Raw genomic sequence first — 15,415 nt, 5'->3', positions numbered from 1 at the left:
GACTGATTTTCAAACCAGCCTGCCCTGCCAGAAGGGCTGCACCTCTAGGGGCTTCACCTTGAACATTACGACTCGTGTAATGTACAAGGGCTCGAATCACGGCAATTGCGACTACATGAAGTCGCCTAAGTTCACCTAAGTTACAAGTGCCGTGATTAGGGTGAGGAGTAAATCCAGCCAAAACGGGCCAATTTGCGCCCGGAATGGACAAAGGACCTAACCTCGGAGCGGTTAAAAAATGGGGTAGGGCGCCACCAAACCAAACTCCATGCTGCCAAACATCAATAGGTACTTCCTGTGCTCTGTACGGAGCATATTCAGCAGGTACAGGTGACGCAGTGTACGAGTGGAACACACCAGAATTTGCGTCCACTGCCGTAAATGTCACCCACGAATAAAACAGTTCGTATGGTTAAGCATGTTCCGCACTCACCACCAGAACCACAGCCAAGCCTTCCACAGGAACATCATAAGCCCGCAAATGATCACGCACCGCAATGCGGCTATGCAGCGGGATGTCCACGGCTTGTGCCATGACTGCACAGGAAATTGAAAAAACAAAGATTACTTTGTAGCATAACTGGGTAGTAATTCAAGGAAACCGTTTTAGATTAATTCAAGCTTGAAAAGACCTATTTCAAAAATAGGTAGGTTTTTCCGACACCACCGTTTTCCGGCAACGGGAATGAAGGGGTTAAGGATTGAATGATATACTACTCGAGTGTCATGATATAAGGCCAACAACGTACGGGCGCCATGTAGCAGGGATTCCGTTCTCTTACAGAACTGTGCATTAAGATCAGGAACCTCAGTGAATTAGGGTGACCCAAAACTCACCTCAGTATCCAAAATGCCCTTACCGAGCTAGCTACAGTGTCTCATTGGTCATAACAAACTACAAATGACTTAGACAAACCAGAACATGAACTTAAATTACCTCAGGTATCGTGGAACACATGAACACTCTTTCGCTCTATAATCATTTCAACCCAGAACGGGGAGTAAAAGAAGACACGTGCAATTTTGAAATATTTATTATTCAATGCAAGGTTCTCAAACGCAGTATCTTATATAATACGAGAACACATATTATAAAAACCAGGGTTATCAGCATAGTCACTAATCCAGAATAAGCAAACGGTGATAGCATATTATAATGCAAAAATCTATAGAAATCTGTATCACCTATATTTCGCGCACCCTATTTAGCATACTATATTATATCTAAGGTCTCATTTGGGTTTTAGCAGGGCGGGCCCATACCTCTAAATGTCAGTAGGAGGAGATCACATCATCAGCGACCAGCTCTCTGCATTCAAAGCACCATCAAGTGTGTTTTTGCATTCTCAGTAACTCTATCTTAAACCCGCTTAGAGCCCAATGTTGGCAGCAACTGTATTTGTGTTATGTCTAGTGGTGCGAGGATCAGAGCTCCCAGCAACCTTGTGTTAGGTTATTCTTAGAGGGTTCCGCACTCACTGTTCAGACAGTGTACCAAGCACAACTGATATCAGAGCAATAACATATTATTCTGAAATAAATCACATCTTTCGTCTAGGTTGAAAGCTACAATAACAATTACGTGTCGTGTGCAAACTGAAGCCAAAGGAAAATATGTTGTTTAAACACTTAATAAACTCATGCTAACTTAACACAGTATATAGAAGAGCAGCATCTATATGACAGGAATTTATATACTTTCTGCCCATTCCTCCTCCACCTAACTAGTTTTCCATTTCTTCTTCTGATGGTATGAATGCGAATTATCCTTCTTATTGTTCTTAAATATTGGTGCAGATCTCATAATTGAGAAGGAAAATTAATGCATTTTTTAAAATCATGCTGATCAATCCTCTGTCTCTGAAACCTTATAAGTGGATATTACTAAAGGAACATCATATTGCCTTTCTCCTAATAGCTCTTGGATTTCCAGGTCATTGGTGTGTTGCATCATTCATCCAGTCCAGGTTTTCGCTTTGCATTCTATGACTTGTAATCCTAATTTCATAATGGGGTAAATGGGTCTAATAGCCTAAGAATGCTAAGCAAAAACCTTGAACTGGATGAAGTACTCCCATATAGTTCTGAAACCACAGATCATCTTTTGAAGCTCTGCCTCTTGAATGACTGCATCAGCCTTGGGCCGTAACAATAAAAGGCAGTTTTCCGACCCTTTAAGGCTGTTTTGCATATATGCCCGCTTTGTATAATTTTTAGGTCTGAAAAACTAAAATAGGCAGCTGTCTGTCATTGGCAACTGGCTGCATATGTCAGATTAGTTTATTAATTGCCCATCTCTAATCTGTCCTTTTATAACGGGCATATGTGTTAAAATGTTTTTCCCTTGATCTGGACTCCGACACCCAACTAGGCAAAACCAATAGCTAATTCCCATGACTGTAGACTAGTATTACATGTAAGTAACTTCTATCCAGGAGTGTGTTCCTTCTCTCATGATTGGGAAGAATTATTGGGTTCCAGTGAGTTAAAACTGGGGTCTCATCAGACTACTGTAATCAAGGCGATAGTATATGCTCAGAGTGGATCACTTGTATTAAATCTTTTATAAGCAGCTTTTTACGTTTTAAAGGGAAATTCAGAGTTTGCAATTAACCAGGAATGTTGTTTGTGTGGTTTGAGAGCTCTCGTTCTGCTCTCCCTCCTGCCACAATCCATTGCCACTGTCTTTCCCCCACCGTCCATTGCAGTTGTCCTTTTTGCCTCCCAGCCTTCCCACTCTCCATGCCAGTTTGCTCCCCATCCTCTCATTCGCCATACCCATTGCAATCCCTCAACCTACTTCCGTTTCTTGCTCACCTGTCCTTCTCCCCCAACTTGACCTTTCTGTTTCTTTAGTTCCCCATCCCAGCCTGCTACCCATTTGTTTTTTTAAGAAAACACGTTTGTGCCAATGATTTGCTAGAGACTTATAGCCGCAGATTCATTAACTTAGATGTATCCCCAGGTATCAGACTGGATCTTGACTTTTTTTGTGAGCAGTACCCCTTTGCGTGCAGGTAGGTGGTGTTGATCGGTTTTACATGGGATGGTCTGCGGTGGATGTGATGTGGGTGGTACCTATCTAAGCGCAATCTCAGAGTGTGAGTTCTTTTCACACTAGTCAGCGCAGATCCAGGGAGAGCTACCTCAAGGTCCCTTTTTGATTAACCTTTTTATTTATTTTTTACTTTAGTTGAAGTTGTTGTTTCGGATCTTCTCCTGGTGTGACAGTGATGCCAACTAGGAAGGCCAGCATCAGGCTCTGTGGCGCCTGTCACATTCAAATGTCATTGACTGACCCACACCTAGTATTCCTTTGCTGATTCGAGCGTGACCACATTCCGAAGGCCTGCGCTGATTGCCATGCCATGAACCCAAAGGCCTTAAGGGAGCAATCCCTCAAACTCCTGGTGGCCTCAACCGGCTATGCCACAACAATCTCGTCCAGTCAAAAGAAAGGTCTCTGGACAAGTCACAGAGCCCAAAATCTTAATCACACTCAGTCATCAGGTCATTCAGGTAAGTCCCACAAAAAGAAACCAATTAATAAGTTGAAGTCTTCAACTTCTCCTTGTCCGTCGACCTACCAGATAAGGGAGCGTCGACATTCTAAGTCTTGCTCCACAATGGAGCCAGCATTTGGGGCAGTTTAGTGCTTCGAGTTTCTGGGAACCGTAGCAACCCCTGCTTAACTCTGGGAGTTGTGTAAGTCCACGTGTTTCATATTTGAGCAGCCCGTTCCATCCGGTGCCTTCCGGCACAGTGGGTTTGAGAGGTGCAACCACTTCCACTCAGGTGGCTCTGGTGCCATTCAAGCCTCTTGGATCCACAGATGGATCTGGCCCTGCACTGTTCGTACCAACTCCACCTTCCCCAGTGCCGGTCCTGATGTCTACACAACACTCTGTCAAGTCAGAAGCATTTGTATCGCGCACATATCACATCCAAAGTCTCATGGCGCTTGCAGACGGCTCTGACCCGAAAGTGAGAGATCTTAGTTTAGAAAGAGCCATGTCTTCAGCTTCTTACGAAAGCAGCTGTGTTTGGGGATGATGCGGAGGTAGTGGGGCATTTTGTTTCATGAAACGGGGGCCAGAAACAAGTATGCACGATCTCCATTTATGGAAGTATGTATTCTAAGAGATGTTAGCAGAGACTCTGAGCTGGATCGGAGTTCTCTTTGAGGCTGGTACCATGTTAACTTTTGAGACCAGTATTTTGGACCGTTTCCGTGCATATTTTTGTGGATTAGACATCGTGTTTTGAACAGGATTTGTTTTTTTACCGGGAGCCTGTGAAGGGTATTTAAACAAGGGGCCGATTAAGATCTTCGTGGAAGGTTGAGCACCAGTCGAGCTGCAGTGTTCTGAAGAACCTGGGGTCTATTCAGATGGTACTCATTGGTGGCTAGTAGAAGCGCATTCCCATAGTCCATTCTATTTATGATTAGACCCTGGACTAAGGGTTTCCGAGCCTCAGCTGGGATCACTTGAAGACCTTTCTAAGGCTACACATAAGTCCAAAGCAGGTCCCTACGATATGATTTATTAGGTTTCTCATGGATAGTTCGTTGTCCAAATAAAAACCCAAATTCCGCACTGATTCTTTGGGCATTGGACAATTGCCCAGGTTAGTTGGCCACCAGTCATGTGCCCAGTGTTCTGCGGCCTTGCCAAAGAGCATTATTTCCGATTTGCTGCCATTTAGCTGCTGGTTGGTGTTCATCCATTTATCAACCTCAATCATAAAAAATTTTAAACGCTGCCTTGTCTCATTGGGATCCGGATCCAGAGTGATTAAAATCTGTGTGTCGTCTGCATAAGACAAAACATCAAAGCCAAAGGCTCTGATAATTCTGGCCAGGGGTGTCATATAGACATTAAAAAGCGTAGTGCTTAAAATAGAGCTCTGAGGGACACCCATCTTAACAGGTCTTTTACCTGCTATATTTTTGCCAATTTGGACCGCGGTAGTACGATCAGATAGCTAGTGAGCCATTTTAGGGCATTGCCTCTGACACCAATCTCCCAAAGCCGTTGAATTAAGATGCGATGGGAGATGGTGTCAAATGCTGCGGACAGATCGAGCAGGACACGGATGGTTGGTTGATTGTTTATCTAATGCTAATCTAATATTATCAACAACCTCGACCAATGCTGTCTCTGTACTGTGTGATGACCGGAAACCCGATTGAGACGGGTCGAGAAGTCCTTGGTTTTCAAGATGGCTCACAAGCTGTTTGTTGACAAAAAAATCAAGTATTTTCCCAAAGTACGGGAGTAATGAGATTGGTCGATAGTTTAAGAGGATATAAGGGTCGGCCAGGGGTTTCTTTAATATTGGTCTGATTCTTGCTGCTTTCCATGCTGTGGGGAAGTCTGCTTCCGAGAGACATTTATTGAGGAGACCGGTCAGACATTCCACCAAAACCGGGGCAAGTATGGAAAATAGTTTGGGGGAAATATGGTCAGTAGGAGAACCAGACTTTATTTTTTGCCCAACTGACATGGTCATTTCACTGTCGAATTTCACAAATTCACTCAGGATATGAGAAGGGTCGCATGACAGGTTTGCCCGAGCTTCAGACTGCATTATAGCTTGATGTGGGGGAAATGAGATGTGAATTGCCGTTATTTTATCCTCCAAGAATACTGAAAGGGCATCAGTCCACTCTTGGGAATTAGGTGTTGATAACGGATTGCAAAAGGTGGTAAACTCCTTTAGGATTTGGTACAGTTCTTTGGAGGAGTTCTCAGCTTTATTTATCCGCTCAGCAAGAAACGTCCGCTTTGCCGACCTTATATCACGCATATAACCAGTGTGCAATACTTTATATGCCTTGCGGTCGACCTGCTCTTTGCTATTCCGCCATATTTTCTGAGCAGCTCTAGTTAAGGATTTAGTGGTTTTTAGTTGTTCAGTGAACCATGGGGCACTTATGATCTTATGTTTAACATTACTCCAAGGGGCAATTTTATCCAATGTAGACTCAATGGCTTTATCAAAGTGATGTGCTGCTCTACCCAGATCTTTTGACTGGGTGTGAGTGTTTGATTGGTTCAGATTCTCCGTCCATCACCACCCCCTTTTGTACCGCTTTTGGCCGCCATAAGTGTGGCAGGGTATGCTCCGACGGGAGTCCCTTGCTCACTTTGCCACTGGATTCAAGCAAGCCGGGCTGAAGACGGCTGGAATGCTAGAAACCGGTCCTCTGAAGCTTGTTTCCGGTCCAGGGAAGACATGGCTTGGCAGTTCGGGCTGGACTGTTCCCATGAGGCACAGGGTCCTACCGATTTACATATGGCCATGTCTGAACTGGGGTGGTGTGGAGTGGGCTAAAGAACGGTGATGGATTAAACCCAGATCTTTTGACTGGGTGTGAGTGTTTGATTGATTCAGATGCTCCGTCCATCACCACCCCCGTTTGTGCTGCTCTACTAGCACTCATAGGGAGAGCTGTTGGATCAAAGTGGAAGTGTTTAGAAAACGAGGATAGGGTAATTTTTTTCAGATGTCTGCGTAATACGAATTAATTTTCAAGAGCCACTTCGGAAGTAGCAATAGGAATGGTAAATTTCAACAGATCATGGTCTGTCCAAAGCAATGGAATGGGGTGGTCTACCATGTCAGGAGAATTTGAGGAAAAAAAAGGTCAAGAGTATGACCGGCCTGATCGGTGGGGCCTGAGATCATCTGAACAAGATCTAAGGTGTTCATATTAGAAATTAATTTTCCAGTATCCTCATTCAGCTGTACGTCCGCATGGTAATTAAAATCACCTATGAAAAGAATTTTCTCAGAGGTCAAAACGTGAGGGGCGATGATCTCAAGCAGTTCGTTGGCAAACTCTCTTTAGCTCCAGGAAGGTGGTAAAGTAAGGCTCCCTTCCAGGTGCTATTTAAGGGACCTTTAATCTTGAACATGATCATTTCGGTACGATTAGAAACAAGATTTTCCACACTGACAACACTTATGTTTTGGTTGGTTGCGATTAATAGTCCGCCCCCCCTGGAGTCATTCCTGTTGAATCGTGTGATGTTATACTCGGGAGGAATGGCAACATGTAAATCGGGAGTGGCATTCTCATGTAGCCAGGTCTCGAGGACGAAGCAGATGTCCGGAGTTTCTAAATTAAGCAGGCTCCATATTTCGAATGAATGTTTACAAATGGACCGCGCATTGAGATAGATGGCAGTAAGTCCTTTAGTGACCGTGCTACTGGGCAGATTGGGACGGAGAGGTACAGGCGTCACGATCTGACAAAGGATGACCAGGCGGGAGATTTCTGCTACTAAGGCCTCAGAGGTTAGCTTGAGGCGCTATCCCCATTCTGATCCCAGACTCTGACACGGAGCCAGAGGGGTTTGATCCGACACCAGCTGGAGCCAAGTACTCTAAGCCGGCACTTGAGCCTTATTGCTATGAGCTCAGACTAGGGAAGGATTAAGAGGGGTTGCTGGACCTTGATGAATGCCAGACTTTAGACCCAAATCTTGACAGGTGTGAAGATTTGGCGGAACACTTTTCCAGATACTGGCATGCTTTCTGCTCCTACCGTGGATACGGAGGAGGGATGTCCTTTGCAACATTGGTGACAAGGGCGACTGAGGGCCTGGACCTTAGCCTGCCCTCCGTGACAGTCCATATGAATGACTTCATGGAGGTGCTTCAGCCGAGAGTGACCACCTCAGAACCACTTTTCTCATTTAATAAAGCCCTTACAGTTGTTCTGATTGGGACCTGGTCCAAGCACAGCTCAGGGGCTCCTGTTAATGTGATGATTGCCTGCCATCACCGCCCTGCTCTAGAGGATCCCAGCTTCCTCACTGAGCACCCTACCCGGGAGAGCTTGGTAGTCCAAGCCTCCACCTACCACGTAATCCTGGTGCATTCTCTACCGTCCCTCAGGATCGGGAATCCAAGAGGCTGGACTCCTTAGGTGAAGAGGTTTTCTTCCACCAGCCTGTCACTGTGGTCCATGAACACAGTGTGCCTTTTAAGCTTTTACTCCCATGCTGTATGGGATTCGGTTCCGCAGGTGCTGCCTATTGCCCTAGGTGAGGCCCATACTCTCTTGTTGTTGCTGACTGGAGAGACGCAGCCAAGTTCACAATCGGATGTGGGCTGGATGCCAATGACTCGCTTGGCAGAGAGAGATCCTTATTGGTGGCCTTACTGCGCCACACCTTTTGAGGGGAGGATGTCCAAGCATTGCATATGAACATGCCCTTTGATGGCTTATGTCTCTTCCGAGACAAGGTGGTTTCAGCGCTGGACACGTTTACACCACAGCACGCAAGCTTCCCAGCCTCTGCATGGCAGAGGATGTGGTCCCCACAGACCTCGTGGTTTGGGCAGCCAGAGGTTGGGTCGGCCAACCACCACCCCTCCGCCCTCCCCGTAGCTTCCAAGCTCCTCTAGTTTGCCCTCGAACTGTCATGAGCACCCAGAGGGAGGCAGGATACGCTATCACCTGCCACACTAAGGTCTATCACAACAGGCCAATGGGTTTTGCAGATTGCCTGGAGGGGATTCTCCCTCCCCTTCATGACTATCCTCCACCCATGCCACCTGCTTATGGCAGACCAAGGGAAGTATAGAGAGGGTGCAGATGCCAGAAGTAGTTTGTGGTTGCTATTCTCGCTACTTCCTGGTGCCCAAGAAGAGTGGAGGCTGTTGTCCTATCTAAGACCTGCACCCTCTCAATCTCTTCCTCAAGAAGGTCAAAGTGCTCACGCTTGATCAAGTGCTTGGTGGTAACGTTGGACTTAATGGACGCATATTTCCACACTCCCATCCTGCCTGCCTGCAAGCATTACTTGCGCTTTACGGTGGGCTACGATGCCTAAGCTTTACAGTGGGCCACAAGCATTTTGTTTGCCTTCTCCTTTTTGGCCTTACCAGTGTCCTTCGGGTGTTTACCAAGGTGATGTCTGTGGTTTCAGCTCATCTGTGGAAATCAGGGGTTCCAGACTTCCCTTGTCTTGACGACTGGCTGTTGAAGGCGGGCTAACCCTATGTTTTCTCCCACCTCCACGCTATGACAGACTCGCTGGGATTTGCTATCAATGTGCCAAAGTCACACCTGACTCCCTCTCAGAGGCTCCCTTTATTTTGAGCTGTTCTGGACACTGCGCAGCTGTGGGCCTATCCTACTGGTCAGCGAATCCAGGGTATAATACCGATGTTTCCGCCTGTTTCTTGGATTTCGGTGAGACTGACTTGGATGCTGCTGGACCTCCTAGCATCCTGCTGGTGTGACATGCCAGATGGTATATGCGCTCAGTGCAGTGCGACCTAAAGTTCCAGTGGGTGCAGCATCAGGGTAATCTGACATGGTCTATATTTCGGAGGGGACTGCAGAAGATTTGCAATGGTGGTTAACAAACCATGATTGGATCAGCAGCAGACTCCTCTCCCTTCCCCAGCCAGATCTGACAGTAGTGACCGATGAGTCACTCCTGGGATGGCACAGCCCTCTAGGACAGGTGGAGACCAGAGGTTTCTGGTCTCTCGCAGAATCCCGACTTCACATCAACCTTCTGGCGCTCCAAGCGATCGTACTTGAAATAAAAGCCTCTCTACCTTCCATTAAGGGAAGGCTAGTGCGGGTATTAACATACAACACCACTTCTATGTGGTGTTGTGGACCCTTGGTCAGTAGGCCCTGCATCTCTGGGCATTACTGGAACGTCTAAGATATCCTTGGTGGTTCAACACCTTGCGGGCTTTCTTAACACAATGGCAGACTAAGTCAGCTGAAGATGCAGAGCAGCTCATGAATGGCGTCTCCATCTGGAGGTGTTGAAGGTTCTCTTTCAGCAGTGGAGATATCCTCCGTTAAATCTGTTCACCACTGCAGAGAATGCACAATGTCGGTATTTCTGCGTGCTGGAGTTTCCTAGGCGGCTCTGGAGTGAAGCTTGTGCACCCTTTTGCCCATTACACTCCTGCCCAAAGTTCTGAAGATCAGGAACAACCAGGCCCAAGTCATCCTTGTGGCTCCGGACTGGGCTCAAATTTTTTTATTTATGCCGAGCTGTTGAAACTTTCCATTGGTCCTCCGATCAGGCTGCCTCTTTGGGAGGATATTTATCGCAGCAGCAGGGGTGGGTTCTCCACCCAAACCTTGTGTGGAAATTAAACTGCAGCAGTTGCCAGCTTTCGACCTTCCGCCTGAAGTCTGTGATGTTATTCTGGCAGCCAGGTGTTCCTCTTACAAAATGGTATACACCTGCCATTGGTGCAAGTTTTTGGCATGGTGTGCAGAAAAACAGGTTCACCCTTCCTACTCCCTTTTCTCAGGCTTTTTTCTTTGATTTCCCTTGCCCATTAGGGCTCCTCTCTGGGCACCTAATAGGGTTACTTTTCTGCTATCGCAGTCTTTCTGTGGTTGCCTGATCAGCCATCCCTCTTCAAATTTGTGAAAGGTTTGAAACATGTTTCCCCCTTCTTTCATAATTGCACAGTGGAACCTTAATCTAGTTTGAACGTTCCTGATGTGCGCTCCCTTTTAGCCTTTGCAACGCTGTCCTCTGACTCCTTACCATCAAGATGGCTTTCCTAGTGTCAATAGCATCTGCCCAGAGGGTCAGTGAGCTTCAGACTTTGTCATCCAAAGCCTCAATACCTGAACATCTACCCAGACAAACTGGTTCTTCGAACTAGAGCTCCATTTCTTCCGAGAAGTCATCACTCCCTTTCATGTAGACCAATCCATCACCCTTCATACATTTTACGCTTCGCCACATTCCTCTAAAGAGGAGAGATTTCACCAACTGGACCCAAAGAGCTTTGTTCGTTCTACCTTGACCGCACAAAAGAGTGCCAGGTGGAAGACCAACTCTTTGTGGGGTATGCTGAAGCAAAGAAAGGAAAGGGTGTGCATAAGTAGACCATCTCCTGATGAATCATGCTCTGCATTAATATCTGCTACACATTGGCCAAGAAGCAACTCCCTGATGGTTAGTGAGCTTCTTCCACCAGAGCCAAGGCTGTGACCACTTCTTTAGCATGCGCAGTCCCAGTCCTAGCGTCTACCAGGCAGCGACGTGGGTCTCTCTGCACACCTTTATTAAACACTCCTACTGGGACATTAGGTCCGTAGGCATGGGCACTTTGCTTTTTTCCTCCTGTAGGACTATTTGGTTTGAAATTGGTTGGCAGACCCACCTCTATGGAGGTATTGCCTGGGTATATCTTTTCTAATGTAAGGAATCTGCATCTACAAGTCTCTCTCAGTTGAACAAGTTACTTACCTTTGTTAATGCCTTATCAGGTAGAGACTATATCTTGTTGTAGATTTCTTACCGACTCACCCATCTTCCCAGCTCTGTAAATAGATTTTAAGGGACAAGGCTTTCCCCTTTCAGGGCCCTAGTTTTCCACACCTGTGGTCAGTGTTCTTCGTGGCTGTGTTCCTGGTCTGAAAACTCACAAAAACTGATGTCAGCATGCGGCCTATATATGCACCATGAATGTCCTCAGACGCCACGAGGAGCCTATCTATTCCACCTACTGGCACACAGGGTTACTGCCCACAAAAAATATCTGAATCCTGGGAATAATTCTAAGGTAAGGAATCTGCGACTAGGTATAGTCTCTGCTAGATGAGGCATTACTGAAGATAAGTAACTTGCTCTTTAATAAAGCACTTTTGAGGCTACATTTTATTTACCAATCTCTTGTTTTGGTACACAAAAATAAAAAATGGCTTTTTATTTTGCTCTTGTTTTTCAGCTGTGCGGCACACCTGAAGCATTTTATGCAGCCTTGCTATAAATCATTTGCAAAGCCAATACGTCTCCTAAGCGAGACCTTTTGCCTCTGCCAGTGTGTGTTTAATCGGTTAGTATACCGGAATATTGCTAATAATGTGAGTAAATATACATTACTCACTGTGTTGTCTTGCTGTCTTAGTCCTAGCAGTTTCTGTCCTCCTTTCACCGCCATATCCACCCACGATCCAATCTCACAATTGGCCTTTACCATGGAAAAAGAAAGGGTTGAAATCTGGAGACACTCTGGCTTGTTAGGTGGCACTGTGTAAATGTGACACATAATTTCAACATGTACTTCTGTCCTCTTTGGACTATGAACTTGGAACTACTATTTGCAGTGTAATAACGGTTCACGGACTCACTATGCCAGCTTTAGGTCCTCAAATTTAATACTTTGAAAAGCCAGGAAGAGTAGCACCTAAAGTGAATCAACTGCTGTATGAAGGGGAGTCTGATGACTTGTACAACATTTTCACAGCAGTTGGTTGTGCATGTCTGATGGCACAGATTCTCAAAAAGCTAGAAGTCTTGTGTGATCCTTTTCCTAAGCCAAAGGGCAATAAAATAAAAGCATGAATATATCAAAGGTTACTGTAGTTACAGGTGTATGTATATAGGCATGTATGACAAACTGCTTGTATGATTTCTGTGCATGTTATAAGTGACCCTTGACTTGACTTCTCTGAGAATTTTTTTGTATGCTCTATTTTCTTTACTAGGTTTTTGGTGTTTCCTGTGGTTTGTGGGGTTTTGCTTCTTGACACACGAGTGGGCGATAACCAAGTTCAGTACAATTATGATCGTCAGTGGAGTTCAAGCTGCTATTGCCTTTAGCTTCTTCTCCATCTTATCATGGGTATGTTTAAGCTTTTTATTTGTGCATGCATGGAAAGTGACTTAAGCAGTCAAATTTGACTTGTAAAAACGTTTTGGTGATGTTTGTCAGGTTCCAGTTTCTTTGGTTAGAGATACTCAAATTAACAATTTCTGAAGTGTACAGAAAGAGATACAAGGGTGTTATGTGATCATTAGATTGTTGGGAGGGTGTGGGTGACCATTGCCTTTAGCAATTCCGAGTGAATAAAGATACCCACTTATTTCTATGTGAGGGAGGAAGTCCATAAAGAATAATAGAACCATTACAAGGGAATTCTCTTGAAGTCCATCAGCTGAAACAAGAACTGCAAAAGATTTTCCTCTGATGCGAACAAATGACAGTTCAGGTAGACACGGAGTGACGTTTGATCAGTATCCTGACTGCCACATATCAAATATGAGAGGAGTCTGTGCCCTGTAGGAGCAGGCATTACACTAGAGATCACGATGAGAACTAGGAAAGAGTAGAGATAGGCAAACTAAATAGGTGTTGTAGAGCTGAGGATTAGTAGAACTCTAGGCAGGAAGATTGTACAAGGGCAGTGAAAGTGTAGAGCATGTAATCTGAATGGAGCTCTGTTTGGGATTAAAACTAGTTGGCACATACCGACAGATAATTGGCGAATTATCAAATCTTCCTAATCTCGGAACACAGTAAAAAGTCTACAAAGTAGGTTATGGATTCTTAGGCAGTTCAACAGATGGGCTCTACAAAGAATTATTTGGTGGGTTTTATAATCCGGGTAAAAAGAGAACTGAACTGTGGGCTCTAGTACCCAAAAAGGACAACGGTCTTTGTTCTATCCTAACTGGCTCTTGAACCTTTACCTCTGGGCCTCTCTCTTGTTCTTTTAGCCCTGGAAGCAGAAGACAGGAAGGTGTCACTTGACTTGCAGGATACGCTTTCTGATATAGCGATCCTGCAGTCATACAGGATGCAACTGGTTTTCATTGTAGGATTAACTCACTACCAGTTTGCTGCTCCCGCTGTTGTATTGACATCAGCACCTTGAGTCTTCACACAGGTGATGAACCTTTGGCTGGCTCTTTACCATGAGGGCTGATGGCTCAGGTGGCGTCATCCTGCTGATAATGAGATGCATCTGAATCTGCAGATGTTTCAGAAGATCTTTGCCCGATGGGCACCCCCATGTGGGTCTGTCTGCCACTCACAGAAATGGCCATTGCCCACAGTTCTGTGCCCTCCCATGTCTGCTCCTGGGAGCTTTGGGGGACATGTTTCATTTGAGGTGGATTTTCCTGCTTCACTATGCTTTTTCTCCCATATTGCCTAACTAGTCTTCATTACCCCACACTGGCTGAGAAGGGTGTGATACGCAGCGGACCTTCTTTACCTCTCCCTGTGCCCCTTTCTCTGCCTTCCTTTCCCGAACTGAGTGTCCGGTTCTGTACGACAATCTCCAGAACCTCCACCTTCATACCTGGCGATTGAACTAGGGTACTTAAGCATACTTTCCAATTCCCTGCCAAGTTGTCGTTCTTTCAGCCCTTCATGCTCCGGAACATGGAATAAATTTGTTGCTTGATGCATAGAATACAGCATGAACCCATTGAAGCTTACTGATCTCAATTTCCCTGCCATGCTTTTCAGTGGGCACTTCCAACAGAACCATAGTGGCCTTGTTGGCACCTTGTACATGTTTCTTTCCAGGTAAGTTGGTCCTACGAAATAAAGCGGCTTTCCTCCCTCGGGTGCTAATACCTTTCCATCTGGGTCAATCTATTACCCTTCCCAGTTTTTACCCTCCACCTTATCCTACCAAGGAGGTTGAGAGAATACTCTAGCTGCACCCCAGAAAAGCAGTCCGCTACTATATCGACTGTGTAAAAAATATTAGGGATGTCAAACAGCTTTGTCTGGGACACACAGGTAGCCCAAAGTGCAAAGCAGTTGAGTGGAGAACCTGCTCCAATTAATTATCAAGATGTGCTACTCTCTTGAAGGAATCGCTGCATAGATTCTGGGGCTGTTACATTGGGGGTCACGTCTTTCATCTTGGTTTTCTCAGTGGTGATTCTGTGGCTGAGATCGCCCGGCCACTGCCATGGGATTCCCTTCCCACCTTCACCAAGCATTTGTGTCTGGATTCGGAGGTGCGACGTGATGGTCATTTCGTGTGCTTCATGCTCCAGGATTTCCTCGTATGACTAATCCTTCAGACCCACCACCTAGGAGGTATTACTTTGGAATCCATTCAACAGGTGAGAAATCTGCAGGTAGAAGTATCAATCGGAGAAAGTTACTGACCTTTGGTAACAATTTTTCTGGTGGATTCTATGGGCATGATTCAGGAAGGTACTTAAGTGTAGTAAAGTTACGAGTTTGGAATCTGCTCCTGGGCCGGTGTCTCTGTTGCCCCAGTATTGGAACTTTCATAGATTCCCATGCTTTGTATCATTCCCCGTCATCTGAATGGGAGCCTCGGTAGTATCACAACCATAGAAACAAAAGAGAAAAATAGGCCTAGGCCTCATCTCATTTTGTATCCTATCACTCTCTGTGTAAAAGAGACCAACATTTTGCCAGGTCCAATCAGAGCAGCCTCACCCCATAGAACCTTCCTGACAGAGCTCAGAGCCTCAGATTTTTCTACCGCACGTTGTGCTAGGGAGTCTCCACTGAGCTCTGCTCAGTTTTCTCATTCTTACTAGTTATTTCTTCAACTTTTGTACTACAATCAAGACATGTCTGACAAGGAGAAGAAGGCCTTATTCAGGTCCTGTGCGTCTTGTGGGAA

The 15,415-nt window shown here is 45.6% G+C and overlaps 1 protein-coding gene across 1 annotated transcript in view; it reads left to right on the top strand.

Moving 5' to 3' along the window:
- The window catches only part of SYNGR2 (synaptogyrin 2), a 287,764-nt gene that overhangs the window by 198,669 nt on the left and 73,680 nt on the right, over nt 1–15,415 (top strand). Inside the window, exon 3 of the mRNA XM_086931086.1 lies at nt 12,500–12,636. Within this exon, the coding sequence (XP_086787212.1) occupies nt 12,500–12,636 (137 nt within the window). The remainder of the gene's footprint in view (nt 1–12,499; nt 12,637–15,415) is intronic.

Source organism: Lissotriton vulgaris, chromosome 7, assembly GCF_964263255.1.
Source record: "Lissotriton vulgaris chromosome 7, aLisVul1.2, whole genome shotgun sequence".
Taxonomy (NCBI): Eukaryota; Metazoa; Chordata; class Amphibia; order Caudata; family Salamandridae; genus Lissotriton; species Lissotriton vulgaris.
The sequence above is the reverse complement of the archived record's forward strand: the minus strand, read 5'-3'. Positions and strand labels throughout refer to the sequence as shown.